General features: G+C 44.9%; 1 protein-coding gene and 2 pseudogenes across 1 annotated transcript; all 3 read left to right on the plus strand.

Moving 5' to 3' along the window:
• The window catches only part of LOC115237041, a 6,444-nt pseudogene extending 3,740 nt beyond the window's left edge, over positions 1 to 2,704 (plus strand).
• Positions 2,705 to 3,622: 918 nt separating this feature from the next.
• On the plus strand, positions 3,623 to 4,758 carry LOC115237044 (annotated as a pseudogene).
• A 7,014-nt stretch (positions 4,759 to 11,772) lies between these two features.
• On the plus strand, positions 11,773 to 15,072 carry LOC115237042 (S-antigen protein-like). Its single transcript, XM_029809810.1, has one exon. It carries the CDS (start codon positions 11,773 to 11,775, stop codon positions 15,070 to 15,072), a length of 3,300 nt encoding a protein of 1,099 aa, XP_029665670.1.
• Positions 15,073 to 16,509: the final 1,437 nt, after the last annotated feature.

Genomic DNA, 16,509 nt, shown 5'->3' on the forward strand with positions numbered 1-16,509 from the left:
TGCATATACTTTTTAATGCGAAGTAAGGTTCCACATAGGTTTACAACTTTCCCCGCGAAACGAGGTTCAACGCAAACCTATGTGTCTAGTTTTTTGTTAGTGGAGCCCCCCCGTAGGGGGGGTGGAACATACCGCCCCCATGCATATACTTTTTAATGCGAAGTAAGGTTCCACATAGGTTTACAACTTTCCCCGCGAAACGAGGTTCAACGCAAACCTATGTGTCTAGTTTTTTGTTAGTGGAGCCCCCCCGTAGGGGGGGTGGAACATACCGCCCCCATGCATATACTTTTTAATGCGAAGTAAGGTTCCACATAGGTTTACAACTTTCCCCGCGAAACGAGGTTCAACGCAAACCTATGTGTCTAGTTTTTTGTTAGTGGAGCCCCCCCGTAGGGGGGGTGGAACATACCGCCCCCATGCATATACTTTTTAATGCGAAGTAAGGTTCCACATAGGTTTACAACTTTCCCCGCGAAACGAGGTTCAACGCAAACCTATGTGTCTAGTTTTTTGTTAGTGGAGCCCCCCCGTAGGGGGGGTGGAACATACCGCCCCCATGCATATACTTTTTAATGCGAAGTAAGGTTCCACATAGGTTTACAACTTTCCCCGCGATACGAGGTTCAACGCGAACCTATGTGTCTAGTTTTTTGATAGTGGAGCCCCCCCGTAGGGGGGGGGACGGAACCCACTGTGTTCACTCATACATTTCCCCATCCACACAACAATTGTAGAATGGACCTAGCTTCGCGATGGGGACTGTGTCCGATCGGAACTGTGTCCAATTGGGTCTGTGTCCGATTGAGCCTGTGTCCGATCGGGCCTATGTCCGATCGGGCCTGTATCCGATCGGGCCTGTGTCCGATCAGGCCTGTGTCCGATCGGGTCTGTGTCCGATCGAATCTGTGTCCGATTGGGACTGCGTCCCGATCGGGACTGTGTCCGATCGAGCCTGTGTCCGATTGGGTCTGTGTCCGATTGGGAAATGTTGTCGTGTCCGATCGGTAATGTGCGCAATCGAGACTCACTCGCAACTTTACGTGTCTAATATCACAGTGTGCAATTGCAACGTGTCCAATTGTACTGTGCGCAAGTGAAGGCTTCTCTTTTTTTAGCCGTTACAATGGTTTCCCCCCTTAAAACATTTTATAAAATCATTTCAAGTTTTCTCTGGTTCTAAATATGTACTACATAATATTCATAATTTACTACATCTTGCTACAAACGTAAAAAAAATTTGGTGCTCTGCATGAATTTAGTGCATTTAAATTTGAGAATTATATGTCTGTATTAAAAAGACTTATTCGTAAAACTAATCAATTAACAACAATCAACAAGAAGATCTGTAGAAAAATTGAGATAATATACAATAATAAAATATTCAATATGCATTCAATATGTATTTGTAAATTATACAAATTTATACAATGTAGAAAAATGTTTTGAAAAGCCCCATTATAATGGTCCCATTACGAAGGATCTCATTTGTGTACAACAATATAAAATATTTCATAATAATCGGTATTATATTAACTGTAATGATCTAAAGAATAATTGTATTTTTTTTGAAAATGGACAAACAATGTCAATCATGAAAAATGTATATTATTGGCAAAATACTTTTATTATATAGTTATTAAAAACTGATAATAAACATAATGTATCTTAATTAACTTTATATCACCATAAACATACAAGCATTTCAAAATGCAAATACACATGCACATCACATAGTTAATAAAAAATAGTTATATTCCTATAAAATAAGTGTGGATTTAATAGTCATTCACAGGTGTATCAATTATATATGATATTCTTTTTATTGCAAAAATATTTATTTTTAAGTTTTTTTCATATATTTTCAGACACATACGATAAAGCAATAGACAAGCTTAAATTGGCTGAATACCTATCTGCATAGACGGCAATGATGAAAACAGCAATTTTAAAAAATCTAGACATCAATGTGCCAGAAGAACCTTAACTTTCTCTTCTGAAAACTCAGATGATGCATGTGACATAACAAACATAGATAAATTGAAGATTTGTGTAAATGACTTTTCTAAAGTACCAAATGATTTAAGTAGGAGCAAAATGATCTGTGAAATAAAAAAACCACTGATAAAAAGTGATAAGAAAATAACTAATATTCAGTGTGAAAAGAAAAAGAATCCGTCTGCAGTTTTACGTCAAAAATATGTACATTATTTACAAGAGCATAGAAAGTCAAATGAAGACTTTATTACAAAAATTTCAAATACAATATCTGCATCTACATCAAATACTTGTAGTGTTAATGAGATTAATTTAGGTAAGCATAATCTTTTATTAACTTTAAATTTTTGCAAAAGTTATATATTATTAAAATTTTAATTATAATTATATCGCTGTAAACATGCATGCATTTCGAAATGCTACATAATCTGTATAAATAGATATTTAATATATCACTATATTAATTTTGCAGATTTGCATAATTTAATTATCAGAAAACTGAATACGATATTGTTAAACTTGGTTACAATTGATGAGCGATTAATAAAGTTGGAAAATTGCATTGTAAGCAGAAGCGAGTTTATAGATACAACGGAAAATATAAATTATGAATTTGATTTGCCAGCAAATACTATCGAACAATTACAACTAATAGAATTGTCAATTACAGGACAAATGTGTTGCTGTAGAAATTGTATATGTGTAACGATGCATCCCCCCATCGTTTCCGGTAGTTGACCAACCGGAAGTCTGCCGCCCGGTGAACACCAGCCGGCCAAGGGCAGAAGGCGCTTAGCGCCTTTTTAATCCTTATTAAACGGCTGTACGGCCGTTATGGCCTACGACGAAAACTGAGCGGCGCCGAGCACTCCCGAACAACGTCGAGAGACTCCCGCCAAAACACCGCATAGTTTCCCCCACCGTCGGGAATTACGCGGATACCGTTAATTACCCAGTATATAAAAAGGCCGTCGAATTAGATCTCACTCAGTGATGCCAGTTTCGAGACGTTGCCTGCTGCCATAGCGTGTAGAGGGGATACGCACACAAGTGTGAACCATGTACATGTAAAGGCCATCACACATAAAATTCCGTAAGGACGTAAGCCGTAAACTTAAGACATAAAGCGTAAAGTCCATGATACACAGTTGGCGTAAAACGTAAAGTTCAACCAATAGCAAACGCGGCATAATTCCTTACCATTTATAAAAGTTTAACCTAGAAGTGCCAATGTAGTTTGCCGTTTCACCAAACAATAAGTAAAAACTTCTCTTTTATAATTTATTAACAACTGTATTGAATTGCTGATATTTTATATTAATATCAAATCTATTTAGATATATGAATATTAAAATTATTTACACTCTGAACAAGAGAAAGTATCTCATGCCGTAAAATGCATCACGTTTATGTTAACTAAGGTATTGTATTTATATTTCATTTCTTAATCAAATATCGGTCTGGAAAAAATATCTTAATGACAATTAGAAAAAAAAATTGTCAGCTTTAGTAACAAATCTAAGTTACGTATATTTTATGAAGAAAGATAGTAAAAAAGTAATTTTGTATGCGTATAAACAAAACTATTTTTCAGGTCATCCGCGTTAAAGCAAAACATTACAAGATGATGAGAAAAGAGGATATAATATTTACAGGACTGTTGATTGTGACCATGGGTTTGACAATATTACAAAGAAAGAAATCTCGAAGATGGTTGAATCGTCAATGGTGGGTTCGACCTATTAATCATGAGCGCCCTAATCAGAGAGATTTTTGTCATTTATTTCAAGAAATGAAAGATGATCCGCAAATGTTCTTTCGATACAAGGATGACAGTTCCAATTTTCAATAAATTATTAGAAAAAGTGAGACCATTTATAACTAAAAAGAGTCACAGAGCTTTGGTGCCGGAAGAACGTCTTGCTATAACACTTAGGTATGATTTCTTTTCCAACTCCAACTCATTCAATATCTTTCTGAATTTTGTCCATACACGAAATACAGTGACTGAATAAAACAGATGTTCTGTATGTACGACCTACATTCACGTCTTTCGTTATGTAATTATTTTCAAAAATTAATGCTAAAAATGATTTTAGTTTCGGTGGGCCTGTATCTAAATGTGCGATTTAAAATATAATTTTTATCTCTACTAGTTGCATCTTTTGACAGCGAAAATCGATTGTAACTTTATTTTTAGGCTTAAGTGGCTCTAGAAATAATTTTCAAAAAATATGTACCTATATATTTTGAATTTATAATTTTTATAATTGTATTATAATATAATATGTGTTTATGCTTCTCATAATTGTCTAAAGAAAAATGCGAATATAGGTAGAACGTATAAAACTTCACGTTTATATGATTGAACTATATTTCTAATTGTTACAGATATCTTGCAACGGGGGATCAGATACTATCAATCGCCTTGGCTTATTATATAGGGGAGTCAACAGCATACAACGTCATAAAAGAAACATGTAACGTCTTAATAAAAATATTAGCGTCTGATTATCTTCGACCTCCAGTACAAGAAGAATGGATCAATATTTGCCATGTGTTCTGGAAAGATTGGAACTTTTCAAATTGTGTAAGAGCCATAGATGGAAAACATATTCGGATACAAGCTCCGCCAAATTCTGGGAGTTCATACTACAATTACAAGAAGACTTTTAGTATCGTATTGATGGCAGCCTGTGATCATAATTATAGATTCACCCTGGTTGACATCGCTGCTTATGGTAGCAATAACAACGCGAGAGTGTTCTCTCAATCAGAATTTGGAAAAGCTCTGCAGAATCAAGGACTTGACTTACCACAAGGTATTGCAAAATTACCTGGAAGTGAAATAGAAACACCCTGCTTTTTCATTGTAGATGATGCGTTTCAGTTAACAATCAACATGATGAAACCCTATGCTAGCCGAAATTTAAGTCGAATTCAGAAAATTTTTAATTATCGATTATCTCGAACCAGAAGGACAATCGAAAACACATTTGGCATTTTTGCTTCACGATAGAGAGTATTCAGGAAACCCATTTGCATGAACCCTGTCACTGTCGATAAGATTGTCATGGCATGTATTTGTCTTCAGAATTTTTTAAAAACGAAAAACGATGCATTGCCTGTACGGAATCACTTATATTGTCCACCTAATTTTGTGGACATTGAATCACAGAATGGCGATGTTGTTCTTGGAGAGTGGCGAAATGAAGACAATGAAGGCTTTCAAGGCTTTGCACCATCAAATGCCCATCGCACAACAAGAAAAGCATATAATTAAAGAGAATTGGCTTTATCAGCCATTTTTTTTTACTCTTGAAGGTGAAGTTTCGTGGCAGTATGAATATGTCCGCAGAGGTTTCAATTGCGATGATACTCCAGACATATAATTGTAAATATGGATTGAAAATGTGTAAATATGGATTAATGCAAGAACTCCCGAGATTCGGGGTCTTCTTCTAAAATTTTACATATATACTGAGTTCACGGAGAGAACGACCTCGCTTTTCGTTCGGTTTGGTCAGATCCCGCCCGACCGATCGCCCATTTTGCCCCCTCCACGCTGCCAAAGTTGGTCTTGCAGCTTGCAGATCTGGCTAGCCGACAGAGGAGACCCTATTTATTTATAATAGTATTAAATTTCAGATTGCAAAAAGAGAAAATAAATATAATAGATCGCGATTTAATTAAAAAGAGTAACAAAATTTGATTAACAGAGAACAACTCAAGCTTTCAATATTATGACATTTCTTTCGAGCTTTATAGGCGGATCACATACGTGATATACGATCGATACGCATACGACATACGACATTGAAGTAGCGCGCTGAAATCTCTCACCTAATCCCCACTTCGCCCAAAGCTGCGCGGAGCGAGATCGTTCTCTCCGTGAACGCAGTATAGGTATAATAAATTTTCAATATGCATGTAATCAGAAGATATTTTCAATAATAAATTTCATTTTTATTGAAAAATATATAATATCAATAATCTATAGAGATTAAGAAGCAAATCTGAAACATCCCTCTTTTCCTGAGTATAACTATAAAGTTACAGATAAATCTTGAACATAAAAACGTAAAATATAAAATGCAAAGTTATATCAATATCAAATAGTATACTATCTAAAATTTTGAATATTAGAAAGGTTAGAAACTTTAGCTCCATTTTCCCCACGTCATCATATGGTTGAAAAAAAACTTCAATTAAATGCTAAGTGTAAAAAAAACAAATATAAAATGACAGATATAAAATGAAACAGATATAAAATGAAAAGTACAACAAAATAATATACTATCTAAAATCTAAAATATCAAAATGGTTTATAGCTTTGGCTCCATTTTCCTTACATCAAAGGTCATTGTATGGTTGAAAATAAAACTTCAGTTAAATGCTAAATATAAAAAAACAAATATAAAATGACAGATATAAAATGAAAAGTACGACAAAATAATATGCTATCTAAAATCTAAAATGTCAAAATGGTTTATAGCTTTGGTGTCATTTTCGCCTATTCAAGAGTCATAAGGTTCATTCAAAATTTGCATGATTGCTTGCTGCCGTTTTTGTTTTTCATGCGGTGGTAATCTTTCTATTTGATTAACGATTAACTTTGCATAAGTTTCGTCCGAGCTACCAGTCACTTCGGAATTACAATTATCTTGGAGACGTTAGTGCATTGTTTGGCAAAGTAAAATTAGAGAACTCTCCAATTCGGCCAATTTATTGTGTTTCTTAGATGGTGGCCTTTGTGACAATGGCGTTGTTCGAAAAATTGTTGGTGCTGGAGAATGTGTGAACTCTCGCATTGAAAACATCGAGCTTCTTGTCGATTCATCAGATCTATCAGGACTAGAAGGAGCATCCAGAAAATGCCTGGGTGGACCAGTTGAACTTGAATGACCATTTTTGAGTGATGTCATTGATGACGAAGCAGGACCAGTGCCGGAAACCAGGGCAGGAAATTTTTTTGAATGGTGTTAAGAAGTTTGCACTTGGTTGGATTGATATTTCATCTGCTACGTTTGAGAGTTGTGAGGCGATTTTGGGAGTTAAGGACTTTGTACTTTCAATGATTGCACTATCCATTGAAAGATTGATTTCTTGTTCGTCTTTTTTAATTGCGGACGAAGAAATTGTCGATAAGATGTATGTATGAGGCTTATTTGCTGAAATCTCTATCATCTTTGGACGTTTCAAATTTGAAACATTCGTATAGGATCTGAGGAAGACGTACAACATTATATACCGAAATATGCGGCAGCAAAATATAGAACATTGATCCATAAATTTACTTTCTCTTTTTAATGTGGTCATTCAGAAATGACATATTTTCATAATATGTGAAAATACTACGCTAACTTACTCCACTGCCACTCCTTGAATCCAACTCTCTTTGACGTTTCTCTTTCCCGAATTTTTCACGGAGCCTTACCCATCGGATTTGACAATCAGAAACTGTAAAAAAATGTATTCTCTTATTAATAAATGTTCAAAATTGAATCATTAAAATGTCGTTTCTAAATTTCGCCGTTATATTAAAACGATTGCCTCAGAAAATAAATGTCGCGTACGCAGTAGGCTTCCTCGTCTCATATTCGGTCCGAATTGTCTCGCATAATATCGCATTCATATTCTCGCGGCGAGCAATTTGGTCACATCTCAATTCGTGTTCTTTCATTATTTAGTGCTCAGATATTGTGAAAGTTAATTAAAATTGTTTGGAGTTTGAGAGTCGACGCTCGTTATCCGCATCGCGAATGTCCTCTGCCTCGCGCTAAATTCCATCCAGCGTTCGCGGTCAAGATTTCCGTTTTTAAATAATGAAACAAATAGAAGAGCTAGAGAATCTAAGTGTATATTATAATAATTACCAGTACAATGTATATTATTAATTATAGTATATATTATAATATAATTATCGTTTAATAATAATGCATTTATTTATCTGGAATGTTTACTGCTAAGGCTATCTCTTTCCACGAATTTTCTTTCATCAAATGGTCTTTAAAATAAGGATCTTTGTGGTTATAAAGGTGTGGGTATGCTCTCACCGCATCAATAAGCAGTTCATCACTTTGTAACGCGGTCACCTCGCTCGACGCACGGATCGGCTCGTCGGTGTCCGGGTTCGAGAGGAGGGGAGACTCAAGCTTGCGTGAACACAGGTTGTGCAGAAAAGATAGTTTATTCAGACAAAGAGAAATATATACAGAGTAGCGTGCAGGGCCAGGCGATGTCGGTCAGCCTGCGTGGAGTGGCGGGCTGGTAGCAGGGCCCGGGGCGTAAAGCGGCCGGTGCAAAGCGGCAGACGGCGAGAAGCGTAAAGCGGGCACGGCTTAATCTCTACGAGGGTTTTATTTACATGCGGGCTTATTACTAGCGGACTGACGCGGTTATAACGAGCGGACTTATTATTAGCAGGCTTAACGAGCGGACTTATAGCTAACGGCTTATGGCTAGCATGCTTATGGCTACGGCGCGATTAGCACGAGCGGACTTATAATTAACCGACTTATTACGAACAGGCTTATGGCTACGGCGCGATTAGAATGAGCGCACTTATGATTAACCGACTTATTACTAGCAGGCTTATGGCTACGGCGCGGTATTTACATGCACTTAAAAGCTAGGTGTAGGTTAGGCGGCTGGGTATTGCCGGCAGGCCCGAGTGTCACGTCGTGCGCCGGAGGCAACGGAGACCGGAGAAACCTGGCGGAGCTGAGAAAACTTCAGCCTGGGCTGGTACTAGGAACCGGAGAAAGCCGGTAGGGCCAAGAGAAACTTTGGCCCGTAAGGTAGCGAGAGCCAGAGAAACCTGGCAGAGCTAAGATAATCCTTAGCCCTCAGAGGTAGCTGGTTAGATCGGTGTCAGGAGTGCGCAATGCGTTCTGCGCATTACATATACATGGTTCACGCTTGTGTGCGTATCCCCTCTACACGCTGTAGCATGCTGCATAGTCCCGAATCTGGCATCACTGGTTTCGATGTCTCGTCCGGCCGGGCTTATATACCCAGCCGGCGTCTCCCACTGTGCGCCATCGGTCCGGCGGTGGGGGCCGGTATCGCGTGGGGGCACCGCGATAGAGATAGCGCGTGCGGCAAGTGAGATAGCGGGATAGGTGAGGCGGGGTGTAATAAGCCATGCGTGTTTCTCTATATATTATATTTACATATATACAACGGTGACGGTCCTGCCGTCACAACTTTCTTTAACACTTTCACTCTCAAGGAGTATTTCATTTGCAAAGTTATCAATCATATTACAATACTGATCGTAATCACTCGTTTCTCTATGACAAATACTGTGAACACATAACATGACTAGGTTGGTGTTATTAAAGCGCCTACCCCATGATGATTTGTGATTGGTTGCCCAGAAGACATATACCATAAGAATTTCATCCTTACAGTATTTTTCAACGTTATGTTTTAAAGCTTATGGACAAAAGTGGAGGGGTTACGAAGAGCCCAATACTCGATTGGGATTGGTCGACTTCCTTACGCTTACGTCTTACATTCTTATGGAATTTTGTGTGTGATGGCCTTAATGTCCCAAGTAGCAAAGTGACGTCAGAAGACGACATAATGACGTCTACTTTTAGTCATTTATGGTCTATGACGTCGGCGGCTAATAACGTTTGTAAGACGTCATTTCTGAGACCAGCTAAAGACATTGTTCAAGAGTCGACCTCGACGAGATCACCCGAATCTTAGAAACGCTCAGAGATGAGCGAGAAGCTGTGTGTAATGCGAATCCGTAAATTCGCTGGAGGACAAGGAGATTTTAGAAAAGACTCAAGTGCAGATTGTTGTAACTATTCTTTTTATTTTGAACAATAAGAGCGAGCGACGGCACGTATTCCGCGTTTCCGACGGAAATCTTCAAATTGTCCTGTTAATTACTGTCCTCTTTTGCGGTTCGGAAATCTTGATGAAGAGCTTCTTGCTAGAAACTCTCGCAAGAACGGAAATCTTGCACGCGGACGCCGGATGGAATTTAGCGCGAGGCAAAGGACATTCGCGTTGCGGATAACGAGCGTCGACTCTCGGACTCCAAACAATTTGCGTTCACAATGTCTTAGCACTAAAGGAGTAAATAATACAGTGTTAGATTTTCCCGAATTGATCGCCGCGAGAAGATGAACGCGATCGGATGCGAGACAATTCGGAGCGATGTTGAGACGAGTAAGTCTACTGAGTACGCGACACGAGCGAGCATCAGCTAAATGCGAATGAGAAAGATCGATGAGTTTCGACCGTGCTCGAATCGTTGTCGTAGGCAGACTAAATCGACCGACCGCGGAAACTCGCGTTCTGCCGATGGGAATAACAAGGTTTTTCGACGTCGAACCTTCGAGAGCTAGCTGTTTGTCACAGTTTTTCATTTCGATTATCACGCGATCACGCGCCGATCGGCTGATCGACGGTGTTTTTCCTCGCTCGTGTTTTGATGTCGTCTCTTTGTCGTTTGAATTTGTCGACGAAACTTGCCGCTGAATTCGATCAATTAGATTCAACGTTTCGATTTTGAACAGACGTCATTTTGAAGACGTTTTAAAGTCGTCCAAATAAAGTCTTTTTGTAACATAACTATTTTTACTTTAAAATATTATATAATTACAGACTAATAATAAAATAAAAACCACAAAATTAACTATAATGTGTTGTTTTGCAACTTATGATTGAAACGGTGAATTTCTGGTAATGGATAGTAAGCCTCAAGCCATAAGAAATTGATCAATCACAATCAAATGTGAAGATAATAATCAATTGTTATTGCTAATTTCTTTACGGCTTAGAGACTTAGAAGGATTACTACACCTATTTTGTAGATTCGGCCTTACATAGTAGTTGACGTATTCACATCTGCGCACAAAGTGTTGCGCAGATTTATTCCTCACTCTTGCATCATACTAACACTAGCCCAAGATTCGGTTACATGTGGTTATGTGTAGTTGCGTGTGATTAACGGTTACGTGCGTTACAGTTTTTATCCGGCAGTGATATAATTTATACAAGTAATTCAAATAACTTTTCATTGTAGAATTTATATATATAGATATTATTGAAATCAGTTTAAAACTAATTTTGTTGTGTTTTAATAACCTACATTTATTTATTTTATCCTCTTAAAACAAAAATAAGAAAATTTAAACTAGATTACAGGATGTAACAATGAATGCGGTCACATCTGCATGCATTTTATAAGTTTCTTTTTTATAAAAAAGATTAATCTTGTAGGATGTGGGTAGGTACGGGATAGGAGATCTATCGCTTTAGGATACTACCCAATTTATCTTACTTGTAGGTAGATAAATGAATGAGTCGGTTTTTAAACATAAAGTATATTTATTCTTACTCCTACATCAATAGCGCAAATTGCGATTGCACGCATAATTGTTATTGTTATTATTTCTGTACATGGGTTTGTATTTGACCCCGCGTCTCTTCGTCCGGGTTGAGGCGTCGGCCGTTCTCTTCAGACCAGGGAACTGGACGGGACTGGTCTGAGTTCCGCAATGTCTCCTCATAAGGGGTTCCCTTATCGGCGAGATTTTGATGGGCGAAATCAGTGATGGTAGTTTCCACGTCTTCGCTGGGGACGCCAAGATCCGCTCCAGTCGTGGCAAGGAGATAGGCCGGTCCTTCCTTCGCTGGTTGCTCTCCGCGTGGGAGTTGCTGGGTGACTAAGCGCCGGAGCGTGCGTTCTCCTTGGAATGGCCACTGAATGGTGGCCAGAGGCCGGAGATCACCGGCGAATCAGCACCGATGGGCGACAGCGACCCGTCACTTACCGTGATCGGGGAGCAGGTACCAGCGATCGTCGGGGAGCAGGTCCCAGTAGAAAATGGCGACCGGGCGTCTGATGATGGCGGACGAGCGCCGGAGGCTGTTGGCGATCGGGCGCCTAATGCCGATGGCGGACGAGCGCCGGAGGACGTCGGCGACCTGGCGCCTGATGATGGCGGACGAGCGCCGGAGGCTGATGGCGATCGGGCGCCTAATGCCGATGGCGGCCGGGCGCCGGAGGACGTCGGCGACCTGGCGCCTGATGATGGCGGACGAGCGCCGGAGGCTGATGGCGATCGGGCGCCTAATGCCGATGGCGGCCGGGCGCCGGAGGACGTCGGCGACCTGGCGCCTGATGATGGCGGACGAGCGCCGGAGGCTGATGGCGATCGGGCGCCTAATGCCGATGGCGGCCGGGCGCCGGAGGACGTCGGCGACCTGGCGCCTGATGATGGCGGACGAGCGCCGGAGGCTGATGGCGATCGGGCGCCTAATGCCGATGGCGGCCGGGCGCCGGAGGACGTCGGCGACCTGGCGCCTGATGATGGCGGACGAGCGCCGGAGGCTGATGGCGATCGGGCGCCTAATGCCGATGGCGGCCGGGCGCCGGAGGACGTCGGCGACCTGGCGCCTGATGATGGCGGACGAGCGCCGGAGGCTGATGGCGATCGGGCGCCTAATGCCGATGGCGGCCGGGCGCCGGAGGACGTCGGCGACCTGGCGCCTGATGATGGCGGACGAGCGCCGGAGGCTGATGGCGATCGGGCGCCTAATGCCGATGGCGGCCGGGCGCCGGAGGACGTCGGCGACCTGGCGCCTGATGATGGCGGACGAGCGCCGGAGGCTGATGGCGATCGGGCGCCTAATGCCGATGGCGGCCGGGCGCCGGAGGACGTCGGCGACCTGGCGCCTGATGATGGCGGACGAGCGCCGGAGGCTGATGGCGATCGGGCGCCTAATGCCGATGGCGGCCGGGCGCCGGAGGACGTCGGCGACCTGGCGCCTGATGATGGCGGACGAGCGCCGGAGGCTGATGGCGATCGGGCGCCTAATGCCGATGGCGGCCGGGCGCCGGAGGACGTCGGCGACCTGGCGCCTGATGATGGCGGACGAGCGCCGGAGGCTGATGGCGATCGGGCGCCTAATGCCGATGGCGGCCGGGCGCCGGAGGACGTCGGCGACCTGGCGCCTGATGATGGCGGACGAGCGCCGGAGGCTGATGGCGATCGGGCGCCTAATGCCGATGGCGGCCGGGCGCCGGAGGACGTCGGCGACCTGGCGCCTGATGATGGCGGACGAGCGCCGGAGGCTGATGGCGATCGGGCGCCTAATGCCGATGGCGGCCGGGCGCCGGAGGACGTCGGCGACCTGGCGCCTGATGATGGCGGACGAGCGCCGGAGGCTGATGGCGATCGGGCGCCTAATGCCGATGGCGGCCGGGCGCCGGAGGACGTCGGCGACCTGGCGCCTGATGATGGCGGACGAGCGCCGGAGGCTGATGGCGATCGGGCGCCTAATGCCGATGGCGGCCGGGCGCCGGAGGACGTCGGCGACCTGGCGCCTGATGATGGCGGACGAGCGCCGGAGGCTGATGGCGATCGGGCGCCTAATGCCGATGGCGGCCGGGCGCCGGAGGACGTCGGCGACCTGGCGCCTGATGATGGCGGACGAGCGCCGGAGGCTGATGGCGATCGGGCGCCTAATGCCGATGGCGGCCGGGCGCCGGAGGACGTCGGCGACCTGGCGCCTGATGATGGCGGACGAGCGCCGGAGGCTGATGGCGATCGGGCGCCTAATGCCGATGGCGGCCGGGCGCCGGAGGACGTCGGCGACCTGGCGCCTGATGATGGCGGACGAGCGCCGGAGGCTGATGGCGATCGGGCGCCTAATGCCGATGGCGGCCGGGCGCCGGAGGACGTCGGCGACCTGGCGCCTGATGATGGCGGACGAGCGCCGGAGGCTGATGGCGATCGGGCGCCTAATGCCGATGGCGGCCGGGCGCCGGAGGACGTCGGCGACCTGGCGCCTGATGATGGCGGACGAGCGCCGGAGGCTGATGGCGATCGGGCGCCTAATGCCGATGGCGGCCGGGCGCCGGAGGACGTCGGCGACCTGGCGCCTGATGATGGCGGACGAGCGCCGGAGGCTGATGGCGATCGGGCGCCTAATGCCGATGGCGGCCGGGCGCCGGAGGACGTCGGCGACCTGGCGCCTGATGATGGCGGACGAGCGCCGGAGGCTGATGGCGATCGGGCGCCTAATGCCGATGGCGGCCGGGCGCCGGAGGACGTCGGCGACCTGGCGCCTGATGATGGCGGACGAGCGCCGGAGGCTGATGGCGATCGGGCGCCTAATGCCGATGGCGGCCGGGCGCCGGAGGACGTCGGCGACCTGGCGCCTGATGATGGCGGACGAGCGCCGGAGGCTGATGGCGATCGGGCGCCTAATGCCGATGGCGGCCGGGCGCCGGAGGACGTCGGCGACCTGGCGCCTGATGATGGCGGACGAGCGCCGGAGGCTGATGGCGATCGGGCGCCTAATGCCGATGGCGGCCGGGCGCCGGAGGACGTCGGCGACCTGGCGCCTGATGATGGCGGACGAGCGCCGGAGGCTGATGGCGATCGGGCGCCTAATGCCGATGGCGGCCGGGCGCCGGAGGACGTCGGCGACCTGGCGCCTGATGATGGCGGACGAGCGCCGGAGGCTGATGGCGATCGGGCGCCTAATGCCGATGGCGGCCGGGCGCCGGAGGACGTCGGCGACCTGGCGCCTGATGATGGCGGACGAGCGCCGGAGGCTGATGGCGATCGGGCGCCTAATGCCGATGGCGGCCGGGCGCCGGAGGACGTCGGCGACCTGGCGCCTGATGATGGCGGACGAGCGCCGGAGGCTGATGGCGATCGGGCGCCTAATGCCGATGGCGGCCGGGCGCCGGAGGACGTCGGCGACCTGGCGCCTGATGATGGCGGACGAGCGCCGGAGGCTGATGGCGATCGGGCGCCTAATGCCGATGGCGGCCGGGCGCCGGAGGACGTCGGCGACCTGGCGCCTGATGATGGCGGACGAGCGCCGGAGGCTGTTGGCGATCGGGTGCCTAATGCCGATGGCGGCAGGGCGCCGGAGGCGGTTGGCGATTGGGCGCCTAATGCCGATGGCGGCCGGGCGCCGGAAGACGTTGGCGGCCTTGCGCCTGATGATGGCGGACGAGCGCCGGAGGCTGATGGCGATCGGGCGCCTGATGATGGCGGACGAGCGCCGGAGAGCCGCCATCGGCATTAGGCGCCCGATCGGGAGCTGCTTATCCTTAGCGTGCTCTCCTCCACCTTCCTTCTCTTGATCACCCTGTGGAGTGACGTTGGGCGAGTCCTTCGCCGGAGGGCGATTTCGGCTACCGTGGGTAGCGTGGCGGTATCTTTTATCCGTGGCGTCTTGAATGATGGTGCGGCGACTGGCGCCGTATCGTTCACCAACGTTTTTAAAGCGACTTGCGCTAGAAAGTAGGCGACTTGCGCCAAGAACTTTCTTCGTGCTTTCTCCGCAGGGGGTCTGACCTATATTCTGGCCGGACGGCTTTCCACTTGCAGGTTGGCCCGGGCGCCTTGCGCCGCCTAACGGTGCTGCCCGCAACTACGCGAGGATTACAATACTTTTTATACTAATTAATACGAGCAGTTTGACATCATTATGTCTTATGTAGTAAATGAATTTGATGATGGAGGTGGTGTTGCAGTTGTAAGAAATACTTGGTTAACTCTTCGAAAAAGAGTTTTTTGGCCACCTACGAAAAATCAAAAAACATTTGACAAAGTTTTACAAAAAACTATACATGCAGATACTGAAAAATGGAAACTTTATCCAATACTGAGATGTTTATTTGAAACTGGTGAGCATAAGAAAAGTAAAATTTTGCTAATTATTTATAGAAATAAAGAAATATTAATGACGCTTCATATTTTGTTTATAAATCTAAAATTAAAAAGAAATTTATAATTTAAAATAATTCCAAATATTGCTATAATTTCTGTAATATTAATAAATATTTAATAATATAATATTAAAAGGAGAACCGATTTTTATAATATTTTTGGTTATAAGTCAATAAATAAAATCGTTTTGCATACTATGACTGCGTTTCGATATTCACAGTCAGTACTAAAAATGTATAGTATACGTGACGTAAACTATAGATTTTCAGTACTGGCAGTGAATATTGGAACACAGCCTATGTATTACTCACTTATTATTTACTACTTTTATATTATTTATTTTTCATGCTCAATTAAAATTGATATTCAGTTAAAAAAAGAATATGAATGGGAAAATATTTTTATAATATTTAAGATTTTTCAGCTTTTCTAACTTCTGAAACTAAAAATTATGTATTTTACTAAAAATTTATTATTTACTATTTTCATGATCTGTATTATAAGAAGCAAATTTGTGTGTGTAACAATTTGTAATCATTTTCTATATCATAAGTTAATTTAGTTTGAATGCTATATATATTTGATTAACGGAATTAATCCGTAATTAGATGATTTACAAAAAGCTCAACAAAAATGCAAATTGTCAGAAGACACATCTGATTTACAAACAGATAATCAGGAGGTCAATACTTTTAAAAGAAAAATAATAGTACCCCATCGGTTTATATCAAGCGATGAGGAAGGAAATGATAACATCCATGTTTGGCCTCCAAAATTAAAAAAGGCTTTT

This window comes from Formica exsecta, unplaced genomic scaffold (genome assembly GCF_003651465.1).
Source record: "Formica exsecta isolate Colony F162 unplaced genomic scaffold, ASM365146v1 scaffold268, whole genome shotgun sequence".
In the NCBI taxonomy this organism is placed as follows: Eukaryota; Metazoa; Arthropoda; class Insecta; order Hymenoptera; family Formicidae; genus Formica; species Formica exsecta.